The 23,954-nt window shown below is 42.8% G+C and overlaps 2 protein-coding genes across 6 annotated transcripts in view; one reads left to right on the plus strand and one right to left on the minus strand.

Annotated features, from left to right (window-relative positions):
* Positions 1-3,666: 3,666 nt before the first annotated feature.
* LOC310887503 (beta-1,4-galactosyltransferase 3-like) lies at positions 3,667-17,730 on the plus strand. The gene is made up of 6 exons (XM_083813498.1): positions 3,667-4,129; positions 10,809-11,044; positions 11,936-12,126; positions 12,754-12,876; positions 15,549-15,647; positions 16,514-17,730. The coding sequence occupies exons 1-6, from the start codon at positions 3,892-3,894 to the stop codon at positions 16,653-16,655; spliced, it is 1,029 nt and encodes a 342-aa protein (XP_083669624.1). The 5' UTR covers positions 3,667-3,891; the 3' UTR covers positions 16,656-17,730.
* A 496-nt stretch (positions 17,731-18,226) lies between these two features.
* B4GALT4 (beta-1,4-galactosyltransferase 4) overlaps positions 18,227-23,954 on the minus strand; it is a 28,663-nt gene continuing 22,935 nt past the window's right edge. For all 5 annotated transcript variants that reach the window (XM_083813398.1, XM_083813395.1, XM_083813396.1 and 2 more), the window contains exons 5-7: positions 21,574-21,696; positions 19,395-19,499; positions 18,227-18,912 (exon numbers count right to left, since the gene is read on the minus strand). In XM_083813398.1, coding sequence (XP_083669524.1) covers positions 18,765-18,912; positions 19,395-19,499; positions 21,574-21,696 — 376 coding nt within the window. In that variant the 3' untranslated portion in view covers positions 18,227-18,764. The remainder of the gene's footprint in view (positions 18,913-19,394; positions 19,500-21,573; positions 21,697-23,954) is intronic.

Genomic DNA, 23,954 nt, shown 5'->3' on the forward strand with positions numbered 1-23,954 from the left:
GTGAAGGAAAGAGACAGAAGGGAACAGGGGTACATAGCGTAAGCTCCATAGTCCTACGGCATCTCTAGCAGCAAGCTGTCGGTCGGGTGACAACTCAGGTGTCAGCAAACATTGATCCAATGTCATGCACCCATTTGGCCTGTTTGCTCTCTGAAAAGCCACTCCCAAATGGTTCCGGAGGCCATGAAACCTCCCAAGAGATGTTTTTCAACTTTTTCCTTCTTCCTGGAGGATGAAGCAGTTGCTTAGGACAGGAAGCAATGGGAAGCAGGCATGGGTAAGCAGGTTGCTCTCACTGATTTACTCTGTCATTTGGACAAGGCACCTCACATCAGCTATCTGTAACTTTGATGCTTTTTGTGTGTTTTTTGTTTTTATTACAACGAGGGACCTACCTCTCACAAACATGGAAACACTTTTAGGAATATTCTGAGGAAGCATCACAAAAAATTTAGCATACTGGAGTACAAGCAAAATCCGCAGCTGCTTATATAATAAAAAATCCTGTTCACAAAGGTTTTGCTTAAAGTGCAACGTGGCATGTACAAGCAAAACGTCCCGTGAAAGGCTGAGAAAGAACTGTGGTGGCCAAAGGCCTCTGAAATGTCCACCCTACTAGAAAAAACTGCCACTCCCCCAAAACAGAGGGACAGCCCTGCTTGTCAGTGGTGGCTGAAAGCCTCTGCAGTGCCTTCACAAGGATTAATGCTGCTTTCCTTGAAGAAAAAAAAAAACTGAGGATCAGGGAAGGCAGTGGACAAGACTCACTGACCGACACTGGCAGAGCACCCTGCTTGGTATCGTTCTGTCACACCAGTACAAGTTCTTCCCCTTCTTGAGCCCTGCATTTTCAAGGCTAAGCTTCCTAGCCACACAGCTACATTTTCAGCCAGGAACTGGTGCAGATCCCTGGAGTTAAGGAAGGGAGAAAGAGGAGGAAAAGAAAGAGCAAGAAATGAATCGTGTTAAATGGTGAGGTACTTCTCTCAGTCCCTCATCACATTCAGGACTGATTGGAGGTGAAATTATACTTGGAGGGAGGGGAAGCCCCTTCCCCTGGGACATCTAGAGGCTCCTGCACAAACTTAATTTCAAGCTCTGTTGAAGATGGTGTTTGTCTTTTTTTATTTTCCTATGCATTCATTTAATTTCTCAAGCAGACGTGAAAATGAGAAAGGCAGACCTTCGACTGCCAAGACAGCCCCGTTCCTGCACCTTACAGATCCAGTCTCACATTGTTTTCCTCCATCACTGCCCTCAATACATCTGCGCACAGGGGTTGCTAAAATGCTTGCCATCTCCCTTTCATGCTTCAGTGGAGACAGGTTGGTTTGTTGGTGGTTTTTTTTTTGTTGGTGGTGGTGTTTTTTTTTTTTCATTTAAGCAATCCAATTCATTTTTAATTCAAATCCCCCCCCCCCCCCCCGGCATTCTACGGCAGGGGAAAAAAATAGGAGTGCAGTGACCTTGAAAAAGCTTGGGCTTGCTGGCACCACCAAGTTCTGATCTACATGCAGCTCTCCAGTCCACACTTGCTCTTTTGTGGGAAAAAAAAAAGGCTTGTGGTGGTTTCTGATCCACCCATTTTGGTGACAATGGGAGAAGGGGAATGAGAAGGATCATGATTCTTGCATTTGGTTTTGGAAGGATCTTGAAGGAAATGTTCCTGGAGCTTCAGCTCTCCCAGCCAGCACAGAAGCACATGCTGTTTGGCTCCCTCTGTGCACAGTTGATCTGGCTAGTTATATGTTAGTTTCCCATGAAACTAGCATATATATGCACATAGGCTGAACTGAGGTTTGGAGCAGGCTGTTGCCTTTCCAGCTGACCTTGTGCCCCAGAACAGGCACGAGGTGACAATTTTTACACCTGACTGCCAGAAAGTTAGCAGAGCTGCTGGTGCAGATCAGCTCCAGCATGTCTGGCTTCTCCATGCTTCAGAAATGGATGCAGGCAGACAAGCCTTGCCCAAATTCTTCCTACACCATTACTTCCCACTGTGACCCAAGGGAGGATTGCAAGCGAAGTGTAAATTCAGGCAGTACTAGCTCCTAAAACAATTACTGCCAGCAATCCCATGTCACAGCACTAAAATCTTGGTTCCTATGCGTGTTTTAGACACAGGGGTTCCCCTGTGATGGACGCAGAGATTAATTCTTTCCCGTCCATGGCTTTGTACTCACTGCAGCTTTCAGAATAACAGAGATCATCACTTTGTTTTATGAACATGAAGACAAGCAGGGTGTGTTTGCCATGGTAATGGAGAGAATGCTGCAGGAAGAACGCAAATGGTAGAGCTTCAAAGCAGTGTGCAAGAAAAGCAGACTTTGCTGCAGGATTGGGTAGGTTTCAATAAAAACAGACAGTCTCAGACTGTCTAAACACTCTCTAAACAACAAAACCGCAACAAATTATTTAAAATTAAATGTGAAATGGCAATAGTTTACATCCAAGTCTCATGTAGTAACAGGTTGTTCTGTCCAGCAGAATAAATGAGATCAAGTCTCTTTTAGATGTGTCCCCCTACATCCCTCCATTCAGCTCTGAAGCAGGAGTACTCCCAACACACACGGTACCACCCTCTAACCCCATCTTTTTCCCATGCCACCTCCTGTTAGCAGCTGCTTTGCCTGGTTTGGAGCCACGCGTGCTGACTGATGAGCCAGCACATGGGACAGCTTTGTCTTGAAATGGGATGGGAGGCCGAGCTGAGGTGACCTGCCCCTTCTTGCAGGGGCAAATTTTGTTTTTTACTACTTTCCCCAGTGCAAATCCTGCCACTGCCTTTTCCTAGATAGCTTCTTACAGAAGACTTATTTTTCTCTGTCAAACTTAAGTGAAAATGGACAACACATTACAAATCCATTATCAGAGAAGGCAGAATGACTGACAGCACAATCACACATGCCCCATTTCATTAAGAAAACAAACAGAAAAGAGGGGGATGTAAAAGCCAAAGTTTTTATAGGCAGTGAGGCAATGAAAAGAGGTCCCTCACTGTGGAGTCTATGCAAGTAAAATGCTTCTGTAGTCTCCTGAGATGCAGGTAGAGAGCTGTGTTATTTATTTCAGTTGATCTAATCTTGCTCAATTCAGCCATTTAAAGTCAGGACAGCGACTGTGCGCTGGAAGTGCAGAAGAGCTTTCCCTGTCCCCACCTGTGAGGGAAACTCGGCCATGTCAGGCATGACTTCTGTCTCTTCCAAAAATCCTGAAAAACACCATGACCAGAAACAGCTACTTCAACTCCCCTTTTCCACACACTGCACACACCATCACCTTTCCCTAATAAATCAATATGATTAAAAAAAAAAAAAAAAAACACGTTTATTGTACCATCAGACTGTTTCATGTACCACCAGGCTAACTACTCCAAGGAAGTTTTAACTAATGAAAGCCAATATTACAGTATTTTCAGCATTTTCATGGAATTTTAATTTCTACTCAAAAGCTGCTTGACAGGAATCATGCACAAAGTACCTCGTAAATAAAAAATAAATAAATGACTTGTGACAGCCCGACACACTAGCGGGCTCCCCTCCGCCCCACAGCACCGTTACCCCTCAGGGCCCCACGGCCGCGCTGGGGGGAGGGGCGGGGACTACATCTCCCAGCATTCCTCGCGGCGGCGAAGCACAGGCGGGCACGGCCCTTTCCCGCGTTGCATGCTGGGAGCTGTAGTTTCACGGGAAGGGCGGGGCACGTTAAATGGCGGCCGCCCCCTCCTTCCCCTCCTCAGAGCGGTCGTTGGGGGCTCGGAGCGGGGCTGCGGAGGGCCGCGGGCGGCCGCTCCCCTCCTGGCGGTGTCGGCAGCGGGAAGGGGTGGGATCGGCCGTGAGGCAGAGCCAAGCGCCGCCTCGGGAGGTGCCGGTGTGAGGGGGTGCGAGAGCCATGTCCCTGCCTCGCGTCGAAAACTCCTGCTTTCTGCTCCTCCTCCTCGCCTTCCAGGCGCTCTTCATCCTCATCCTGTACCGAGGGGGCCCCGCCGGGGTGTTCCGCGGGCTGTCGGGCTCGCCTCAGGTGCCGGACTTCTCCAAGCCCCACGACGTGTACGCCAACCTCAGCCTGCTCGCCCGCCGCCCCGCCGAGGATGCTCTGCCCTACTGCTCGGCCCGGTCACCGCTGCTGGGTACGTACCGACTGCTGCCGCCCGGGTGCTTCGCAGCAGTGAGCGCTTCGTGAAGATAAAGTGCATGTTTTTCAAGCGTTTCTGCGTTAAAAGTGCTATACTCGCACTGACAAAACTTTACAGTGTCAATTAACTCATTTTCATCGGTTTCACTAGGTAAAGTATTTCAGTGATTGGCAGACTTCCCATACTAAGGATTTGGTTAGAAGTTGTGTAGGGAAATGAGTGAAACCAAAGCACAACGTTAATACCAAGCTAATAAAGCTTTCCTCTTCTTCCCTTACTCCCCCCAAGCTTGGTCATCCTATATGAAGCATGCCAACAGTTGTGCTTTGGGATTTTGATCTCTCTGCTCGCTGACTCACTCCTGGTTTCTTTATTTCAGCCTTATGTCAAACCTGTAATTCAATATACATTGGCGTTAGCTTTAAGTATTCTAAATATTTAAAGAGAGTGTGTCTTGGCACCTTGCTCTTAGTGGTGATTGTCTTGGCCCGTGATTATGTGCCATTTAGACCTAAAAACTCCTCCATTAGGCTTAAAAGTCTAAAGATTGCATCCAACTTGCAGCAGGTCAGAGCTGATCCTCGAGGCAGCATGAACTCAGCTGTTGCACTGCTGAAACAGCTCAGAAACTTTGAGTGGATGCAAAGTCAAAACCCTAAAGCAAGTCTGGTGGTGAAGTGGCACGTCTCTGGGATTAGTGGAGCACATCTACCCAGGCAGCTGAGCACGGCTGAGTTCTGTAAGCGTGCACATGCAGTTGGTTTGGCTATTTCTGCTTCTGAGTCTACAACACAGTAAGCTGCTCTTGTCTGTTTATCTGTACTGTTCTGGTTTCTGTGATTTTAGGTCCTGCGTGTCAGTAGTTGTGAAGTGCTCCTAAGTTGTGCTGGTGTTCTAGGAAAGCAGCTGACTGCAAATGGAGCCCAGAGAGAGCAAAGTGGCTGGCCTTGGTTTTGGTTCACAGATGCAAGTATTGTGGGAAACTGTGGCTCCGTTTCCTCCTGTGTCAAGTTGTTTACTTAGGTTAAAGAGCTTTGCTGGGGTGCTCCAGATGAGCCTTTTTAGACTCTTCAATCCTCATAAGGATGCATGTTCTTTCACAGAGTTTTCTTCCCTCTTCTCGCTGAAGTTCAATGAAATCCATGCAGTATGTATGATGAAGTTGTATAACTTTTGGGTATGTGCTTCAGTACTTCTCTTGGAAACAGCTCTGCTATGTTACTGAAATACTGAGAATACAGAGCCTCTTTGCACAAGTGCTAGTTGTAATGGTGTTAGTGTAGTCTCAGTTCACCTCTAACCAGAACCCATCAGTTGTTTTGGGAAGCTACAGTTCTGTGTTTCAGACTCATTTGTTTTACTTGAAAGCACAGCAGAAATGTACTTGCACCTTGCAAAAAAAAAAAGTGTGATTCTGTGCAGCTCGTCTGCAAACAATCAGATAAGCAAGAGTAGTGATGATGCACGTGGAAGAGGCACATGCAAAGTAAAACTACATTAAAGTAACTGGTGCTTTCAAAGCTATGAAATCTTCTTAAGACCTCTTCTACCCATCTTTGGGAGGGTTAAGAAGAGGGTGGGTTGGCCTGCATGAGCTAAGATGAAAACAATGCTAGTTACAGATGGAAGCAAATGGTAAAGTTGACTAAGAGAAAAAATGAGGCAAAGTGACTGTGGAAGTTTTTACTATCTCCAAAAGTTAGAATTGAGCATTTGAAGACCATTGCTGTGAAATAAGCCTTTGGAGCACTGATACAGTTCCAGCTTAAGAAAACCAAACATTCTGCTACTACTAGGTGACATTACCTTTTAAATACAAGAAATAAGATATTCCTTCTGTTATTGGTATATGCCAGACTCTTCTGAGGTTGTTTGTTCTTTTTCCTTCTAAAAACATGTGCTGCTCTGCGAGGTGCTTGCCCTTTATTCATATGTGCCCATCACATACAAAACAGATGTATAAATACTTTACAACTGTCTTGATTGGCTGTTACCGTCACTCCTGGGACTGATCTCTCTTGGAAACATTACATCAGAGGAAACGATTAATATTAATTTCATAAACCCATTAAATGAGATTTCAAATCAATTCTTGTGGACTCCAGTCTGCAATTCAGAGCTGGTAATAATTCACCATGTCCACTCCAAAACATGTTAAAGTAACTGGAAGAATGCCAAATGGCATAAATGTTTCCTGGATCAGGGCTTTTATGAAGTGCAGTGCTTTCCCCACTTATGTATACAGTAGATCATTTAACTAATCGCTTGAACAGAAGATCAGATTGCAGCTCCATCTGTCTTTTTTCAGCTACCTGAATCCATTTCCAGGGCAGCGGAGTAAGAATTAACTGAAAATGTAATTGCTTAACATCTCTGCCTGGGAAGAAGATCTGGACTTAGCTTTTTAACGCTTAGTGGTGCCCATTGACCTTTTTGTGGTCCATAACTCGAAAAGCATTGTACTGGATACTCAATGTCTTCATTAATATTGTGACTATGTTACTTCAGTTCCTTTGAAGCTTCTGTACAAATAACCAGTTACCTGTTTCCACTTTTGTTTTTGGAAAAAGCAAGGTATTCTTATGCTCGAGTTGCTCTTACTCAAACTTAACTGAGTAGTATTTAAACTCAAAATTTGGTGTTCTCACACTGCGTGTGAGATGTGTTGTTTCTGTCAGTTCATCGTTTCCTCTTACCAGGAAAAAGCTTGATGGCAGATGGTTCTGATTTTGTTTTTTTGGAGGGGTACCTTACTTCATGCATGGTGTGTGCTGAACGAGTTAACTTGGCTCTTGAAGCCTTAATAGTTCCATGTTCCATCTGTAACTCTGATTTTTTTTTTTAAATACTGTCATGCAGTGGAAGAACTTTTTCAGGCCCTTCCTGTAGCAGTTATTCCTTTTTACTCCTGTCATAACCTTTTCATGAGCATGACCATCTGTTGTGGCAATGAGCTGTTCCCGCTGCGTTTTGTAATGCGTGCTCTCCCACTAGAGCTTCTCTCTTCTTAAAAGGGAACTGAAAAGGTAATAATGCTGAGATTTATCTTTAGCTGCTGTTGAGGCAGCCTCATGTTCTGTCATTGGAAATTGATGCTTAAATTAAGGCTGTCAGTCTGCTTTTTATTTTTTTTTCCATCCAGATAGTGGCAGAATTATACAATATGACTACAGTAATGTACTGTGTGCTGCTGCACTTCTTCACTGATATATTTATCCATGCTTCTGTTACAGCTTGTTTAGCTTGTGCAAGCTTTACTTCTTGAACTCAATTATTAAAGCTGGTTATTCTGAATTAAATGTATAGCAAGACGGTGTTTAGAAGTCATGTAGTGCCTTTCTTAAGGTGGAATAGATCTGGTCACAATTAATGGGTCCCCTGATATTTAGATGTGTTGCCTAGGAAGTAAAACAAGCAGGGAGTATGCAGTCACAGGCACCAGCTAACAATATGGGCAGGGACTTGTATTTATTTTTCTGTGCACTGAGGTTTCATATCAATTAAACACTCTCCCTGTGGTGATGCAGACACAGAAGGAGCTAAGGAACCAGGCTGTGGGGAAAATTGACTGGACATATCAAGGGGTTGATCTTGTGCCTTGTCTGAGTTGGGACGCTGTGCTTTCTAGCACAGCCAAGGTGTTTTTTGTCCTTTCCCTAAAACAAGCTTCAGCTGTTCTATTTTTCCCTACTTGGGCCAGCCTGCAACTGTTCTGTTCACGTGTGGGATTAATTGGATTACAGTGCAGTAGCTGTTTGTTAGTTGAAATTGGACAGGAAGGAGACCAGAGAGCCAGAACTTTGTTTACAGCCAAGGTGTAGGGCAGCCAGAGGTTTGGGGGATATGTCACAGGCTTTAACTTTTTGGTTGTTTTTTGCCTGACATATGCTGAGTTTCTGAGCTGAGTTTTTTAAGGTATAGAGCCAGGCAGCTCAGGAGAAGATGACATCTGGAAAAAAATGGTAAATTCAGGTGTTATCCTCATGAATCATATGTTTGTGTATGGAAGGAGATGACAGGAGCGAAGATCACGCATGTTATCTTACGTCTCCCCTTGTGTCTAAATTCAGATTTAATTTTGGAATTTAAGGATTATTGCTACAGAATCTTACTCTGTAATGCAAATAGCCTGGATTGTATTAGGGAAAACAAAAACATGCCTTTGTGGGAGAACAAAAGGGATTAATTTCTTTTTTTATGTTTTCCTGGGAGCAATGATCTGTAGATGAAATCCAATCTGAAGATAACGTTTCTTCAGCAAGCTCCAGTTGTCATCAAATTGGTGGTTAATGGTGCTTTAGTTAAAAGAACTGATAATCAGGGAGTTCATAAATCTGAAAAGCAACATAAATTACAGGTTTAAAACTGTGTTGGACTGAAATGCGGTGGCCTTTAAAGGCAGCACAGGAAACTGTCAGCCTAAAAGTAATAATAAATGTGACCTAGACTCATGAACCCACAGCGTGATTCTCTGAAGAACTACTCTTCAGCTTCAGATGGGCAAGTACAGCAGCATCCTCCAGTCTCCTGCGTAGGGTAACATAGCCAAAATGGAATTGCCTATGAGTTTTGGGGGAATTTAGGGAATCCTTCCTGAAGGAAGGATTTACAAGCGAAGTTTAAGAGTCAGTGCCTGCAAGATCTTGCTGACAAACAAAATGAAACAGCAAAAACTATAAGGTGGGATTCACAAAGGCTAATCCTCTAACCCTTTTTTGACTGTGCAAGGAATGGGATCAGTGGCTGTTCCTATTGATCTTCAGGAAATGCTCTTACACCTGCTCCTTTAGAAGGAAAAGGAGAGTGATACTGACTATAGGTTTGCCTGTCAGAGATGTGAGGCATACCAACTTCTGGCTCTGCTTCAGCCCAAGTTACGCCCAAGTTACGCCCAAGTTACGCCCAAGTTACGCCCAAGTTACGCCCAAGTTACGCCCAAGTTACTCCCAGAGTCTTGCACAAAAACCAACCAGCCAGTGGAGGGGTGCTGCTTCCTCTCCATCAGTTAGACAGGATGTGGGTGAACGCAGGTTCAGTTCTTCTCTTTGTCAGATTTGTAGCAGAGGCTTGCACGTAGGATGGGCTGGAAGAAATGCCTTGTGGGCTCACCTGCTTAAATATGCATTAGACTTAAGACAAACCCGTACGTTTCCCTGCTGAAATGAAAGCTACTAAACACCAGGCCTAAATACTTGCTCTTTCTCTCCCAGGCTTCATTATCAGACGTTTCAAGAGAGGATAATTTATTTCAGTGCTGAAGAGGGAGTCTGGCTTAGAAGATACCGAAAGCTCACTTCAAAACAGTCACAGGATTAACTATGAGCTTGGAAGAGAAAGAGAGTCTTATTTATAGCTGTAAAAATAAAAAAGTAACTTGTCTCACAGGCTTCTGGAGTAAAAAGTATTTTGTCTTTGAGTAGCATGACTTGCAGAGGATTGTTGGGCCTACTTAAAACCATAATCTTGTGATTGTCAGATTTTAATTGCGATCTAGGTAAAAGGTTTCTTCCTAGCTTATTTAAATAATAGATTTAATCTTGTTTTTTCTGCATTTGTGCTTTATTTTCTTAGCGAAGATGACAGTGGTCGGAAACCACTAAGATACGCTGATTTGTGTGCAAATGTAACCTTTTTTTTTTTTCCTAATTCTGGAGCCTTTTCTCACTACCCAGAAGAACAAGTATTGGAATAACCATAATATTTGTTTTGTTTTTCATATTGCTATAGTGCAAGACTTGTGTTAAAAAAGTGACTGATACTTAATATTGTTTTTTCTTTGTTGTCAAGCTTTTTCATTCTGAAGAATTCAGATGGAAATGCAGAGAAATGTGTATTTTCTAATTAGGTAAAAACTGCTGAACACACTGGATGTTTTGCATTTAAAACTGAGGTACTGAGTAGAGGAGCTATCGTACGTAGCTTATATTGCTGCCCCATGCATATTCCTGTGAATATGAAACATCTCCCTTCTTTCTCAGCTCTGCTGTCTGTTTCTCCTAAAATTTTGATAGGAAAGCGTGAATACAGCCCTTGTGGCGTGTGATTATAACATCAAATTGAACTTAAAACTTTTTTTTTTTTTTGAGATAAAGCTAACATTGCCTAAATGCCATTTGTATCTCCTAAATACTTTATATTCATCCAGACTTTAAACTATTTCCTCCCAACCTGCTGATTATCTTTTTGGATGTCTTTGTCCTCAAATCTACTCCGAAAGAGCCTCAGAAACTTTTTCCATATGGGCAACCAAAAGAAAAAGCCTGTCAAGAGATTTGTTTTCAACTGTACTCTTACAGGGAATACATTTATTCAAGGAGACCATCTAAGTAACACAAGACAGCTTTGCTTGTGCAGCAGGGAGCCAACACCAGGAAAAAGAGAAGCACAGGAGCCCGGTGAGCCCTGCTGGCTGTGACAGGACTCTGGGTGCCCCTCTGACAAGTAGCCTGATGGCGCCATGCTCCTCTGCGCAGAGCCCTAGTGAGGTGACTGGCCCGTGGGTGGTGCTGGAACTGGTCGCACAGGCACGTCTGCATGGTGGTGTTAACTGTTCTCTGCCAGGGCAGGGCTGGCGTCTTCAGCAGTAACCATTTGCAACTCATCCAGTGTTTTTAAATGAAAGTTGAGAAGCATTTGTGAGCTTGCTTTTTTTTTTTTCTGTCTCTCCTTACAGTTGGTCCGTTAATCATCTCCTTCAGGGTGCTCCCTAGTGAAAGAATGATCATCAAAAAAAATCCTTTTGTTCAGTCTGGAGGCCTCTACAGACCACCTCACTGCTTAGCCCGCTACAAATCAGCCATCCTTGTAGCATACAGCAACCAGGAGAAGTACCTTCACCATCTTCTTTACTATATTCATCCTTTCTTGCAGCGCCAGCAGCTCAGTTACAGAATCTACTTGATTCAGCAGGTAAACCTAAATCAGATCTGCCTGGTGGGGGGGCTGAGCTTTCCAGTTAAGGGTTAGGTTCTGAGCAAGAAATGTGAATCTTGTAACATGAAGTACCTTTTTATGCCTGGATCGAGCAGGTCAGTTATATGCCATCGTACCTCCATGGCTACTGCTGGTTGAAATACCTTACCACTTGTCAAGATCATTGTTCTGCTATTGATTTGTTGTGCTTTTTTTAGTTCCAGAGGGATACAGCTGTCATTAAGCGGTAACTTGTATTTTCAGCAGTTCAAGAGTTGAATGTGGGTTGTCTGTCAGTGACTTGTCAGTATAGCTACTGAATAAAACTGTTAAGACTAAATGCTAGACTCAAATCAGATATTTTTAGACTGCATTAAGTGAAAACATCTGGCTTGACCTTGCTGTGTGTCAGCCTATGCAGGGCAAACAGCCATGACTTAGCTGATGGGGGACTGGTGTTGCAAAAGATCAGTGGAGAGAGGGACAGTTCTGGGTTCATTAATTGAAACTGATAGCTGAGTAGGGGAGAAAGGAAGCTTTTTGTTTGTGACAGGGATCTGTTTTCTTATTCCTAAGCTTTAGGAAGCAGTAGTCAGGACAGAAGTGTTGATGTGCGTGCACAGACCTGAGGATTGACTTACCTGGTCTCTTAAGAGTCTGTCTTCTTCATATGCCAATGGTGTATGGCCTCTGACACGTCACAATTCCTGAGAATATCTTGAAGAGAGGGAGTAAAACTTTCAGAGTCTAGGGATGAAATTTTCAGCCAGTGGTGATACACTCCAATGTCATTCAATTGATAAGGCTTTTGCACTAACGTCAGTTTTAATCAAGCTATCCTCTTGTTGTTTTGGTGAAGCAACCTAGGGTGTGGTGTTTTTTTTCCAGGTGGGGAATGGTACATTTAACCGAGCAAAGTTACTTAATATTGGTGTCCGGGAAGCCCTGAAGGATGAAGACTGGGACTGCCTTCTTCTGCATGACGTGGACCTAGTACCTGAGAACGATTATAATCTCTACGTTTGTGACGAATACTATCCCAAACACATGGCTAGCGCCATCGATAAGTTTCATTACAAGTAAGTGCTTCGTTTTGCTTTGGTATGTTTGTATCCTAATGGGTTCTCTTTCCAGGTAGATGGCATGAATGTGGATAGAGAAAGATGCAACCTTTAAGAACTGGGGGGTTTATTTTTTGTTTCTGCAATAGTGGCTTCCCCAGGAAGGGGTATGGCTGACCTAAGCCATGTGACATGAACAGTTCTGTGCATGTATTTCCCTGTTCCACTGTCAGCTTAGCTTGGCAAATAAAGGCAATCAGAAATCTGCCAGTTCTTTCCAGGATAAAAGCATGGGGTGGGAGTTACAGGAGTACATGGATGATGCATGATACAATGTAGGTATTTGGAACTAACTTGAAGTTAATTTTAAAACCAGCTTTACCTTGACCTACTCAGGGGGAGGGAGGGGCAGGAATTACGCTGATTTTGCTGCTTTAGGTTTCAGTAAATAATGAGTGTGTCTTAATTCTGGGCTTAAAACTTTCAGTGGGGGTACTTTTAAACTAGCCACTCTGCATCCATCTGCTTCTACAAATAATCTGTAAGGGATGAGATTAACGTCTGTGACTTGCATTGTGTTATTTGCTTGTGAAGGACTGGTTATTAGCCTTCAATATTTATCCTTTTTTCCCCTTCTCTTTTTAGTCTTCCATATAAGTCCTTTTTTGGGGGTGTATCTGCTTTGACTCCAGAGCACTACATGAAGATGAATGGGTTTCCAAACACATACTGGGGCAGTGGTGGTGAAAACGATGACATCGCTACAAGGTACTGATGCACAGGACAGGCTAAAAACAGAACCCAGGTCGAGTGAAACATGTAGCATTATTCTAAGAAAGAACTAAGATGTGGCTCCTTAGCATGCTTGCAGCATCATTGTAATCCAAATGCTATTGGCATTGGGCATGATGGCTGTCAGAAAATGCTCAGTATCTATGACTAATTATTGTGCAATGGGAAGACAAAGCTTTCCTCAGACACTGGGGGGTAAAACATCCTAGTGCCTTCGCTTGCTCAGGATTGCTTCCAAGGGGTTGTAACTGCCTGTAGTTGACAAGTGATTTCATTGACATGAACAGCCCCAAGGAAAGGAGTCTATGAACCACCCTGATTTTTCTCTTTATTTATCAGTTCCCAAACAGTTGCCAACGTAGGTTGCTTTAAATACTATCTAGTCACCAGTTGGAATTAAGGAACACAAGGAATTCTGATTTCTGTGCTGAGCAATGGAGAAGTCTGTGTACCACTGAGTCAGTGACAGCAAGATCTGACAGGATTTTTTTCTTGTATGGTGGTTGCCATGGCAGCAGCATGCTATGGAAGTGAATACAATGAGTTTAGTTTCAAGTACTTTGCCTCATGCAAATTCGTCAAGTACAAAATCATCGCTTGTATCTTCTTTATTAACCGCTGTAGTTGCACTGTGCATCTTCATTGTCTTGCACTAAGGCAAGCTTATAGGGTGGTTTATAAGGCCATTATTGTCAGTTTAGTTTTATGCTTTGTTGGTCTTGAAAACTAACAAAATTACAGTTTTGGCAGAGTTTTCTGGTTGAGAACTGTAGGAGGCTTTACAAAGCATTTTTTTCTTCTGAGAATTGCAATCAGTTTGTTTAACACAGAAATCCTCATTTTCCTTTCAGGGCAAGCTAGTTGAAATGGTGGATGATTGTTTAGAGATTCAGCACTTATTACAATAACAGAATGCCTAGAAAACAGATCTTTAAATTGACCATTACAGTGCTGGGTCTGTTCAGCTGTTCTCAGTACAGCTTCAGCCTCTAGTGTGATTTTCAAGTACCAGTGGTAAAGTCATCTCAATGCATGAGAGCACACTTCCCTGCAGAAGTGGCTCAAGGCAAGCAGGTTATGTAGATCCCAAAATAGCCCCCTCTTGAAGGGAAGTAAGCCTTGCATTGCTATTCTCACAAGTATAAGTTTTCAGAGAAACAGGGTTCTAGGTTTGTGGAATCCATAGACCGTGACTTAACTAATGCTTTATTCATCTGCTGAAGTCTTATCTGGGAAAAGCTAGAACTGAGATGGCTGGTTTTGGATAACCAGGTTGATAACCCTACTGGGACTGAATTTTAGGAGTGCTCAAGGACTTCTTAAGGTAGAGAAGAAATTAATCAGCATTTGGGCAGTGAAGAAGTGTCCAAAAGTCCTGTATAAAGATTTCATGCTGGGATACTGCTCATTAAGACAGCAGCCATAATTATTATTATTTTTGCTAGTTACTTACAGTTAGTGGACTCTGGTACTTAAATTAGACCCATCAGCACTTTCATTAGAATAAAATGCTATTCTAACTGGAACTGCTGCTGTGTTAACATTATCAGCTACAGAGAAACCTGGGTTCCTAAAACAGTGAACGAATGCATTAAACTAAACCTCGTGAAAGAGTTAATATTGCAACAAAGGTAGTTTAGTGTTTCTATTGTTTTGATTGAATGTGCAATAAGTCATGTTCAAAAAGCTGCCAAACTGAAATAAATGTCAGTCAATTAAGTGTTGTAATCATTTGATATCTCCAGCCTAACAACTACTTTCAGTTCTGCAGCTTCTTCAGCTTTAGAACATTCCTGCTTCAGTGCAGCTTGCTGTTGTACTAGATCTCAACAGAAGGCAATCAAATGCTGCAAACATGCTGGTTAGATAACCTAAATTAGGCAAACATTCATTCTTACATTCACAGGAATTGTCTTTGCATAAGCAGTGCCCTACGATAACGAAGGCTCACTAGGTCTAGCAGCATTACTGGCACTTTCTGTTGGTAAGCTAACAGATGCAGTCTGTAATGGATTGCTTAAAGTCACACAAAATGTAGTTTTTAGCAAGCTCTAATTTAGAATTCTGAAGCTTCAGATTGCCTTTTTTTCCCCTCAAACTGTCCTGCAGCTGACCAGGTCACAGTTGCTGTTCTGGTGTCTGTATGTAGCAATCTTTCTTGAAGACTGTGCTCTCATCAAGGCTATTTGCACCAGTGGCACTTCTTAAGAACAGACAACTTTATTCTGAAACTCAGGCCTGGGTTCTTTCAGAAAGGGCAAACTAGTTTCTTTTTTTCAAAGAAAAAAGTGATGGAGCTCTAGGCAGTAACAGCTCTGCTCTTACAAGGAAGTGAAAATAATGCTCACTTGTCAGATGCAGGAGAGTTGCTCTTGAATGCTCTGTATGCTGTTGTTTGTTCCTTACTTGCTAATCCTCTTTGTACCCTGTCAAAATACAGTGCAGCTGGGAGCATCCTAGCCTAAGCCTGGCCAGAACCTGCTGGAAAGGATGATTTGGCACTGTGTTAAACTCTTTCCCTTCAGCTTTTGTATTTTACTTTGATTGCTTTAACATTGAACATCCTCTCTGCCTTGACCTTCCCCTATAGCTAAGCCTCAAAATTACATCCTTATACCTAAACAAACATTTCATTCTTCCTTTTAAAGGATCCAGTTAGCAGGAATGAAAGTTGTCCGGACCCCATCTCACCTTGGACGCTACAAAATGATGAACTACAACAAAGAGACAGAAGAGCCTTGGAGGAGGTAACTGTTTAGAGAGGGACAGGTGGGAAAGTATTCCTTGCCTTGCAGCAGGCTGTTACCCTCATCTTCCTCAAAACATGAAGTAAGCCTCATGCCACTGGTTATTTTCTGCTTTCATGCTGCTATTTAAAGAAAGCTCCCAGTCAGCTTCAACTGAACTGTACTGCTCACGTCTCTGCATTTGAAGGGTAAATGCATTTCTCCTAGTTTCCTACTCAACATCAAATTATTCAGGGAATACCAGTTTCAAAAATGACACCGCAGTCCATCTTGTGAAGAGAGGTTTCTGTTTGAAGAGGCTCTTTGTTACAATTTCCAGAAAAACAAAACTTGCTTTACAGTCTGTGCAGACTCAGTGTGCCATTAAAATAAAAGAAAAAAATATTCCAGTTAGAGGAGGTGATTAGCATGGTAGAGGGTGTTGGGTCAAGTGTGGTGGAGGATTCTCACTGACAGTGCAGATTTCCCTCTGTCATCTTAAACTCAGGTTTCCATAACAACCCTGTCTTAAGTGTACTTACAGCAGCCTTTGTACACCATTCCTGCAAGCCTCCTTGTTGCACTCGCAGGTCTCTGCTTGTTGCCAGGCTCTCATTTTTTTTGCAGAGCGTAGTTGCCACCCCACCAGTCTCCCTTTCTGATAAGGTTCCAGTCCAAATTGTCCTCATTTGTAACACTCAGCATGAAGTTCAGATCTGTTCAGCCGCCTCCTTCTCTAAGGAGAATTTCTGGGGGGCTTTGGCAGCTTTCATCTGCTAAACCCCTGCCCTCTGGAAGACTGTTTCTTCTGCTACCTCTATTTAAAGCATCAGCTGTAAACATCACTTTTGTTCTTTATCTAACTGCAGCTATTCTTCCTTCTTCAGGCCTGCTTCCCGACACAACACTGGAAAAACATGGAAGGATGATGGAATGAATTCTTTAGAGTTCAAGCTTCTTTCTAGGACAAAGCATCCTCTTTATACCAACATCACCGTGGACATTGGATATGTTCCCCCATTTTCTTAAGAGAATGTGAACAAAAGTGGAGTTTGAGCTCACCACGGCAGCATGCTTATGGGCATTCAGCCTCTACCTCCTGTTCTAGTGCAGAGTCTGCAGTGCCTGAGATTAATCCTGTTGTCTTTCGTGCGTTTAACTTTTCTTCTGAGCATACAAGATTTAGAAGAAAAGGCTTCACAACTAGGGTGTGATAGCTACAAACAGGATCTGGCTTACTGTAGAAGTCCTTTAAAGCACTGTAAAACTACTGAGCCAAATCCACCTCTCATCCCTCAGCCTGTGGGGATTAAGGTCTCCTTGACAGTAAGCTGACCCAAGTTTTCTGGAACCTTTGTTCCATAGCTGGATAGCTCTGTCCTGCCGCTTACGCAAGTGGTAAGTGGGATTCAAGCCATTCTGTCAGCCAGTCCTCTGAAATGCTGTATTTTGAGAAAGAGAACTCAGTGTTGAAAGCTATTACAGTACTGTAAATACTTTTGTGAATTTGAGTAAAGTTGAGGTATATGTTTGGATCAAGATTTTCTAGCATATTTAGTAAGAGCTTAATAAAAGACAAAGTTGCCCTGAAATCAGATGAAAACAGAGCTTGAATTTGTGGTTGTCTGGCCAGATCAACAGTATGCAAGTGTTTTTATTGTAGCTATAAGTAATTCACATTGAAAGAAACCTCAGGCTGTCACCTAGCCTAACTTCCTGCTCAGCACAGGGAAATTAATCTGGTATTTCAGCTGTTACTCAAACATTAATAATCTCTCAAGGTTTATCTGTCTCCAATATGAAAACAATTCTCAGAAATTAAATACTAGAGGAAAAAATTTAAGTAAAATCTGTCAACAGTGGAGCTGTGACCCTGGCAGGAATGCATTTGTACTTTCCTGACAGTAACACTGATAGTCTTCTCTACACCTTGCCCTTTCTGTAATCTTTATGTCAGTCAGTAAGTGTAAGATGGGATATTTTACCTTGTTATGTGTAGATGTTACAGTCAAGTTCCTGTTCTCTGTTCACTGAAAAGCTCTGTCTATCTCACTAACATGCAGGAATCTATTAAAGGCTCTGTTCTTCTCTACAGTTGGACTAATACATGTCAAACAGAAAGAATCCTTCTTCAGTACTATCAGAAGTTGCTTTTTGTCATGTAATTCTTACTATAGTTTCCTAAAAGCAGCTCTCCCAATGCTGGCTTTGCATCTGCCTGTAGGGGCCTGTCTGTACTTAAAACTAGCAGGCATAAACACAGATCTCATACAATAATGCAGTGCTCTAACCAGAGCATTAGCTGAAGTCCTACAGCATTCACACCGACCTTCTAGAACAAAACCCCCAAATAGTAATGGCCTGGTAGCCATAGTAGTATGCATGCTGCTAACAGTGTGGCCTAAAGCATAGAAGAGGCAGGATGGACAGCAGTCTCTCTCCATCTCTAATAGTTAACCAGTGCACTTCCTTCCAGATCTCTCCAGAATAATGCACAACCTGCAGCCTATTGCAGGATTAAATGAGACTTCGTTCTGCCCCAGGATGCTTGAGCATTCCCACTGCATGGCAAAGTGAGCTTACGAAGGACAAGAGATGCCTTTTTAATTGAGTAGATTGCCTTTTATTGAGAGATTAACATCTCCCCACCTATTACCATTATTGCCATTCCTCCCCACACAAGCAGTTTTTTCTTAGACTGGAAAAATCTCAGCAAGTTGGTAAGTGGTGAAGAATTCTTGTGCTTTTAAGGGGCAAAGACTGGCCTGCTCCTTTTTAAGTTGTGGCAATGTTGCCTTCCTGCTATGACAAATTGGAAATTTAGGAATAGTTGCAAGAAATTTTTTTCTCCAGGAGACTTAGTTCAAGTCCTTCCACTGGACCAGCCCAAACAAGAAAACGTTTACACACACCCCAGCAGGAAGTGCACACATGAACACCAGGACCTGTCCTCAGGTCAGTCCCCATCTGCAGTCCAGTCTCACAAAATGAGATTCTCAACTGACCGACGAGATGCTGTGAAGAGAAACTTTCTTCTGTGCTACTGAAGTACTCTTTCAAGCAGTGTGCTGCCCGTCAGTTGCTGCAGCAGCAACCACAAACAAGATGCGCTGCCATTTCCTATAACCTGCATGGTGTTCACCCTTTGGAGACCTTTGGCTGTATGCTGAAATCCACTGTGATGTTGATGTACAAAGGGTTGTGTTCCACTGACAGCAGTTCATATGAACAGGAGTTCAACCCATCTGTCTTCCACATTTTAGATACCTGGCGTAGAAGCTTCATCCTGAGGACAGAGCAGAGGAAGAAGTCTTCATAGCACAAAACTGAGATGCACAAGAGGAGTTTTGAGCTCTTTCCCATGTCTTGTAACCTTAGAGGCAGAGCTACAGCCATTCTGTATCTACTTGGAATGTAAAATCATGCTTTTCCTGTCCTCAGCATGGATAGTCAGACATGGGAAAATAGTCCTACAGTTTGGGGAGGAGAAGTTTAAGCCATTTAATCTCCTAAATCTATGTTCAAGTCATATCCATGTGACTATAGCTTCAGAAGGTTTTACAGAACATTACCCACTCAATTACAGGCAGGTCTCATGCACTGAAAAACAGCTGCCAGCTGCAACCAGTGGTGTCAAACCCATCTCCCAGAGAGTTTGGGTACCACAAAATGCCTGGTTGACCTAGTGGGAAGAACTGGGCAACCACTTGGCCTGGCTCTTAGCCACCCTCCACAGCAATGCAGAGTGGAACCCTGTTCTTAACTCACCTGTCTCTGTTCTCCTCATTGCCATGGTCTCGGTTGTGGAAGATCATCGTGTACCTGGCTACATCTGCGGATGGCCTCATCACTCGCATCTTCTGCATCTCAACCCTAGAAGAAACAATACTGCCATAAGTAAGACACCACTATAAGCCAGCTCTTAAGGAGAAATGACATTCTAGCACTTCAGTTTTGGTACATGCCATAGAAGCAGGCACTGAAGATGTTTTCTACAGTTCTCCATCTTTTCCACAACCCCTTTTGCTGGAGAAAGAACTTGCAGAGTTGGGTTTCTAGACAGGAGGGTGACATATACCCTATCTTCTGAAGAAAAACATGTAGCTATTACAGCAGATATCACAGAGAGCTTGCTTTAAGGACATGTATAACTGAATACATTTAAGTTAGTATTGTCTGGTCCAGTTTTACTACTGCATGCTGATCTAGGATGTCTATAGGAAGATCACACATTTTCCAACAAGTTCATTTCAACTGACGTAGTGAAGCTTCTATACATGATAGTTCTCCACCAAAAATAGGAAAAGAGCTTGCTTTCTAATGGCTGGCAGACAGCCCTACAACTCCGAACTTTGTCCACATGAAGAAAAGTTTCTGAGAACAGTCAAAAACGTTAAGTCTCATGCACAGATTTTAATGCTTGACAACAGGCACTTGATTGGAACTGCTGGCCTTAAACATAGCTGTGGAACACAATTTCGCTGTCAGCAGCAGAAAGGGTTAATTTTATGGCAGTGGAATTAAGGAATACACCAGGTCTTTACTAGTCACGCAGCAGCAGATGAAAGAGCAACAGGAACCCAAGAACTGAAGAAACAAAGCAACAGCCCCTACAGCCTTCCAATGACTGTTTGTAGCATTAAATTATCAAATGAATACATCTGGACTGAAAAAATCTTTCTGATGCTCACTGGAGTAAAGGGGCCCATAAGAGAGCATCAGGTTTAGCACAGAGACAAATCAAATCGGACGCAGAAGCCAAGCAGGAGGTAGTAGCCCTCCAGCCCTGAGTTCTTGAAGATACTGAAGGGGCTGCTGCCATCTGCTGCCTTCACAGAGGAAGGCTACAAGGATCTCTACAGCGCCCTGTTGAGAAAGCAAGCTTCCCATTCCCTATCCGCCACAAATGCTGTAACCAGCCCAGCCCAAGATCTACCCAGGAGGAAAGGCATGAGATAAAGCCAATTGCAGTGTGCACTCTGGCTCATACAATTTGGTTTCCAGCCCCCAAGCTGGCACAGAGAAGTTGGTGTCTCTAGCTAGAGCTTTTGGGAATGGGAAAGGAGTTACTAAGAAGGGACAGAAATCCATGTCACCAAATAGACCTCTTAGATTTCTTGAGACACAGCTGACCAATCTGCTAAACAAAAGCTTTTACTTGGACGTTCCTAACATTAGCACACTTGATTTCTTCAGTGTGATCATTTAAAGTCACCAGGGGTATGAATTTTATATCCCTGAAATATTTGCTTGCATATTTAAGCAACTGAAAGGGACAAACACTTAAGGATGACAGAGCATACCCAAGTTACAAATGGACAGGGTTCCCCCCCCCTTCTTTTCACCGATAGCAATGCTGGTTTATAGAGGTTTCCTCCTAAGCAAAGGGGTCAGATCAACATGAAAGTTTTAGTCTTCTTAGTTCCACCAAATATCTCAAACTAACAAGCTTCTCCTACTTTGACAGGCACATCTGCAAAACTAGTTTTAACAAGAGCAAAGGGCATATGGATATATGTGCAGCCTTTTTAAAATGTAAGTTATTCACCATCTTAACTACAATCAACACCACCCACGTGCAAACTAAGCCCTTCTCTGAGAAAGTCATGGTAGTCAATGAATGGAAAAAAAAGCCAAAACCCAAATACTCCCACACTCTTGCAAAAGTAGTGGAACTCAATACATGTGTCACTGGCAAAATCATAACAGATTTCAATTTTATTTCACTTAAAACCAATTTCCAAGCTAGAACAAAAATGTTCTGTGGCTGAGACAAAAAGCAAAACCAACAAAAAGAAACCCCACCAAACCAACAACTCTCATGAGGACCAGATTTTAAGCATGCCTCATCTTTTCAAAGAGGAAACTGTCCACAGAACCGCATCTTTGCACTCCAAATCCCCATGCATCAACACTCACACCCATGTCCCTCTAGCCTTCTTTTTACCTGATTCGAAGGTCATCATCTTCTCCACCCCAACCCCAGTAGTTGTTAGAGAATCCATTCACCTTGGAAAACTGTTCTCTTGTTAGAGCAGTTACACCTCCAAAATATCCCTGGTAACGTAACCTGGAAATACAGAAGAAGAGGGGATAAAGAATTAAAAGGTTGAGTTACGCCACCACCAAGAATACCACCCTGAAGCTCTGGAACTAGACCCATCTTTTGCTTCTTGAGATTCCTGTTGGCCAATTTCTCCATCAGGGCATAAACTTGCAGTGTATTGACCCCAACCCTCCCAGCTCTGTATCTTCTGCAAGCGTGCCGAGGGCAAGCACTCTGCCCCGCTGTCCAGGTCACTACTGAAGGCGTTTACCAGTCAGAACCCCCCTCAGCCCAGCAGTTCAGCTGCTTTTCCGTTCACCCCACTGCCCAAACTTCATCCCTTTGTGAGTGACGTTCGTGACAGGAGTGACATTTGTTTTCTTGCAGGCTTCAGGAACCTCCCCCAAACCCTTCAAAGGTAACAGTGATTTTGCAATGACAACAGCCAGGTCCCTCAGTGCTCATGGCTACATATCCCATCAGGTCCCATAGATATATGGTTTATACCCAGTGTTCAACCACCTTTTGCAAGGACAAGAAAACATTGGATCCTCTAGGATCTTTAAAATTGGACAAAAAACCCATACAATAAAAATGGTCACTTAGAAAAGGATGTTATGGCCTCAAGGAAATAGCTAAGCTCGAAAAGTTTTCCCACCCCCTTGCCTTCAAAGTTTGAATATACAAATCTTTTCATAAAGAATCTGAGTTTCAGTTTATATAACTAAACTAAACAATATATTTGCTCTCCAGAGGAGCACAGTTGCCAAGATTACCATGTCCAGCATCACCATAGAAGATATTCCCCGGGAAGAAAAAGAACAAGAACAACCCTACCCAAAAAAAAAAAAACAACATTCCTGCCCAGGACATTTTGCATTCATACAGGACACATACAATTTCAGTTTTCGGAACCTCATCTGAGTGAGGCATCTTAGCACGCCCACCTCAGCCTAAGGACAACACCAAAGCCACCCAACTGAGATTTCAGATCCTGAGCCTAAGAGTGAGACCACAGGTTGAATTCTTTCAAAGAAATGGAGGAATTCCCCAGGGAGTAAAGTGCGATTATCCCCACTTCACTGATGTGTAAGCAGAGGCAGTGCCACAGAAGTGAAAGTATGAATCAAATCCAAACCATCAGTATCCTAGTGAATACTAGCACGGGGTATTCACAATAATAACAGTAATCCTTTTGTTAGTATAAGACTCTTCAAAGCCAAAACTTGAAGCTGACTTAAAACTAACAGATCCTTCCCACAAACAGAAGTCTGAGGAAATCAGTCATAAGAAGATCCCTTAGTAAAAGCAATAATCCATCTGCATGCTTAGCTCAACAAAGCACTTGCAGTAACTGAGGAGGTTAAATTAAACACCTCAAGGTTGGGCCATGTTACTAGTTCTGTATGTCTGTCAAATAACCAAAGCAATGTTTTCTGTTGTTTTAGTGTACTGACCATCTTGGAACCCTCGTCATTCTCTTTGCAAGGCACAGCCCTCCAAAAGTCTGTCAGGAACCTCATTTATTTAGTGAAAATTGGTATGACCACAAATAACTGGAACATATTATTCTGTATCAGAATTTGCACATTCCCCCTCTTTCTCATATATTTAGTAAAGGATACACTGAAGTGAAACAGGGCTTTACTTCAAAGTGCTTTGCAATCAGCTTTTGAAAAAACTCACTTCTAATTGATAGTTAGACTGACATGACATAAAAAGTGAATCTTGAAAGACTGATGTTCAATGAAACCACTCTAGTCATTAAATTCACCAAGCTCAGGAGCCCTTTTTCCTCTAAGGTGGGCTGAAACCTGACTTCATTTTAAATTATTTACACAGGAGCACTTAATTGATCCATTTAAAAACAAAACAACCCTATATTGGACACCATACAGCCAAATAATTAAAGGATAACCCTGTCCTTTGGCAAATTTTCACACTTGAGCAGATCTCAGTATCAGAGGTTACCTCTTCAACAGCAAAAGGTAAGTGGCAAATTATATTAGCACAGTCCTAAGATCATACTGTCAAACCACAGGACCAGGAGACTGCAAATGTATTTCTAGCTTTGACATAAGGTCTCTGGCATGTTGCTTTCCTCTCAGAAACGAGAACAATGACAATGCCCATTCTTACAGCCTATTACAGAGCTAACTCCAAAGATGTCTGTAAGGATCTTGTCAGAAGGTGCTCCAGAGAGGCAGAGCATTACCACCAGAAACCTGGTGTCAGACGGAAGGGAACACTCAAGTATACAGCTCCCTGAGAAGGGGAACATT

Source organism: Anser anser, assembly GCF_964211835.1.
Source record: "Anser anser genome assembly, chromosome: 1".
NCBI classification, from domain to species: domain Eukaryota; kingdom Metazoa; phylum Chordata; class Aves; order Anseriformes; family Anatidae; genus Anser; species Anser anser.

Coding starts and splice junctions, on each gene's coding strand:
- LOC310887503 (XM_083813498.1), top strand. CDS start 3,892: ATGTCCCTGCCTCGCGTCGAAAACTCCTGCTTTCTGCTCCTCCTCCTC. Junction 4,130..10,808: donor GGCCCGGTCACCGCTGCTGG/GTACGTACCGAC, acceptor CTCTCCTTACAG/TTGGTCCGTTAATCATCTCC. Junction 12,127..12,753: donor ATCGATAAGTTTCATTACAA/GTAAGTGCTTCG, acceptor TTCTCTTTTTAG/TCTTCCATATAAGTCCTTTT.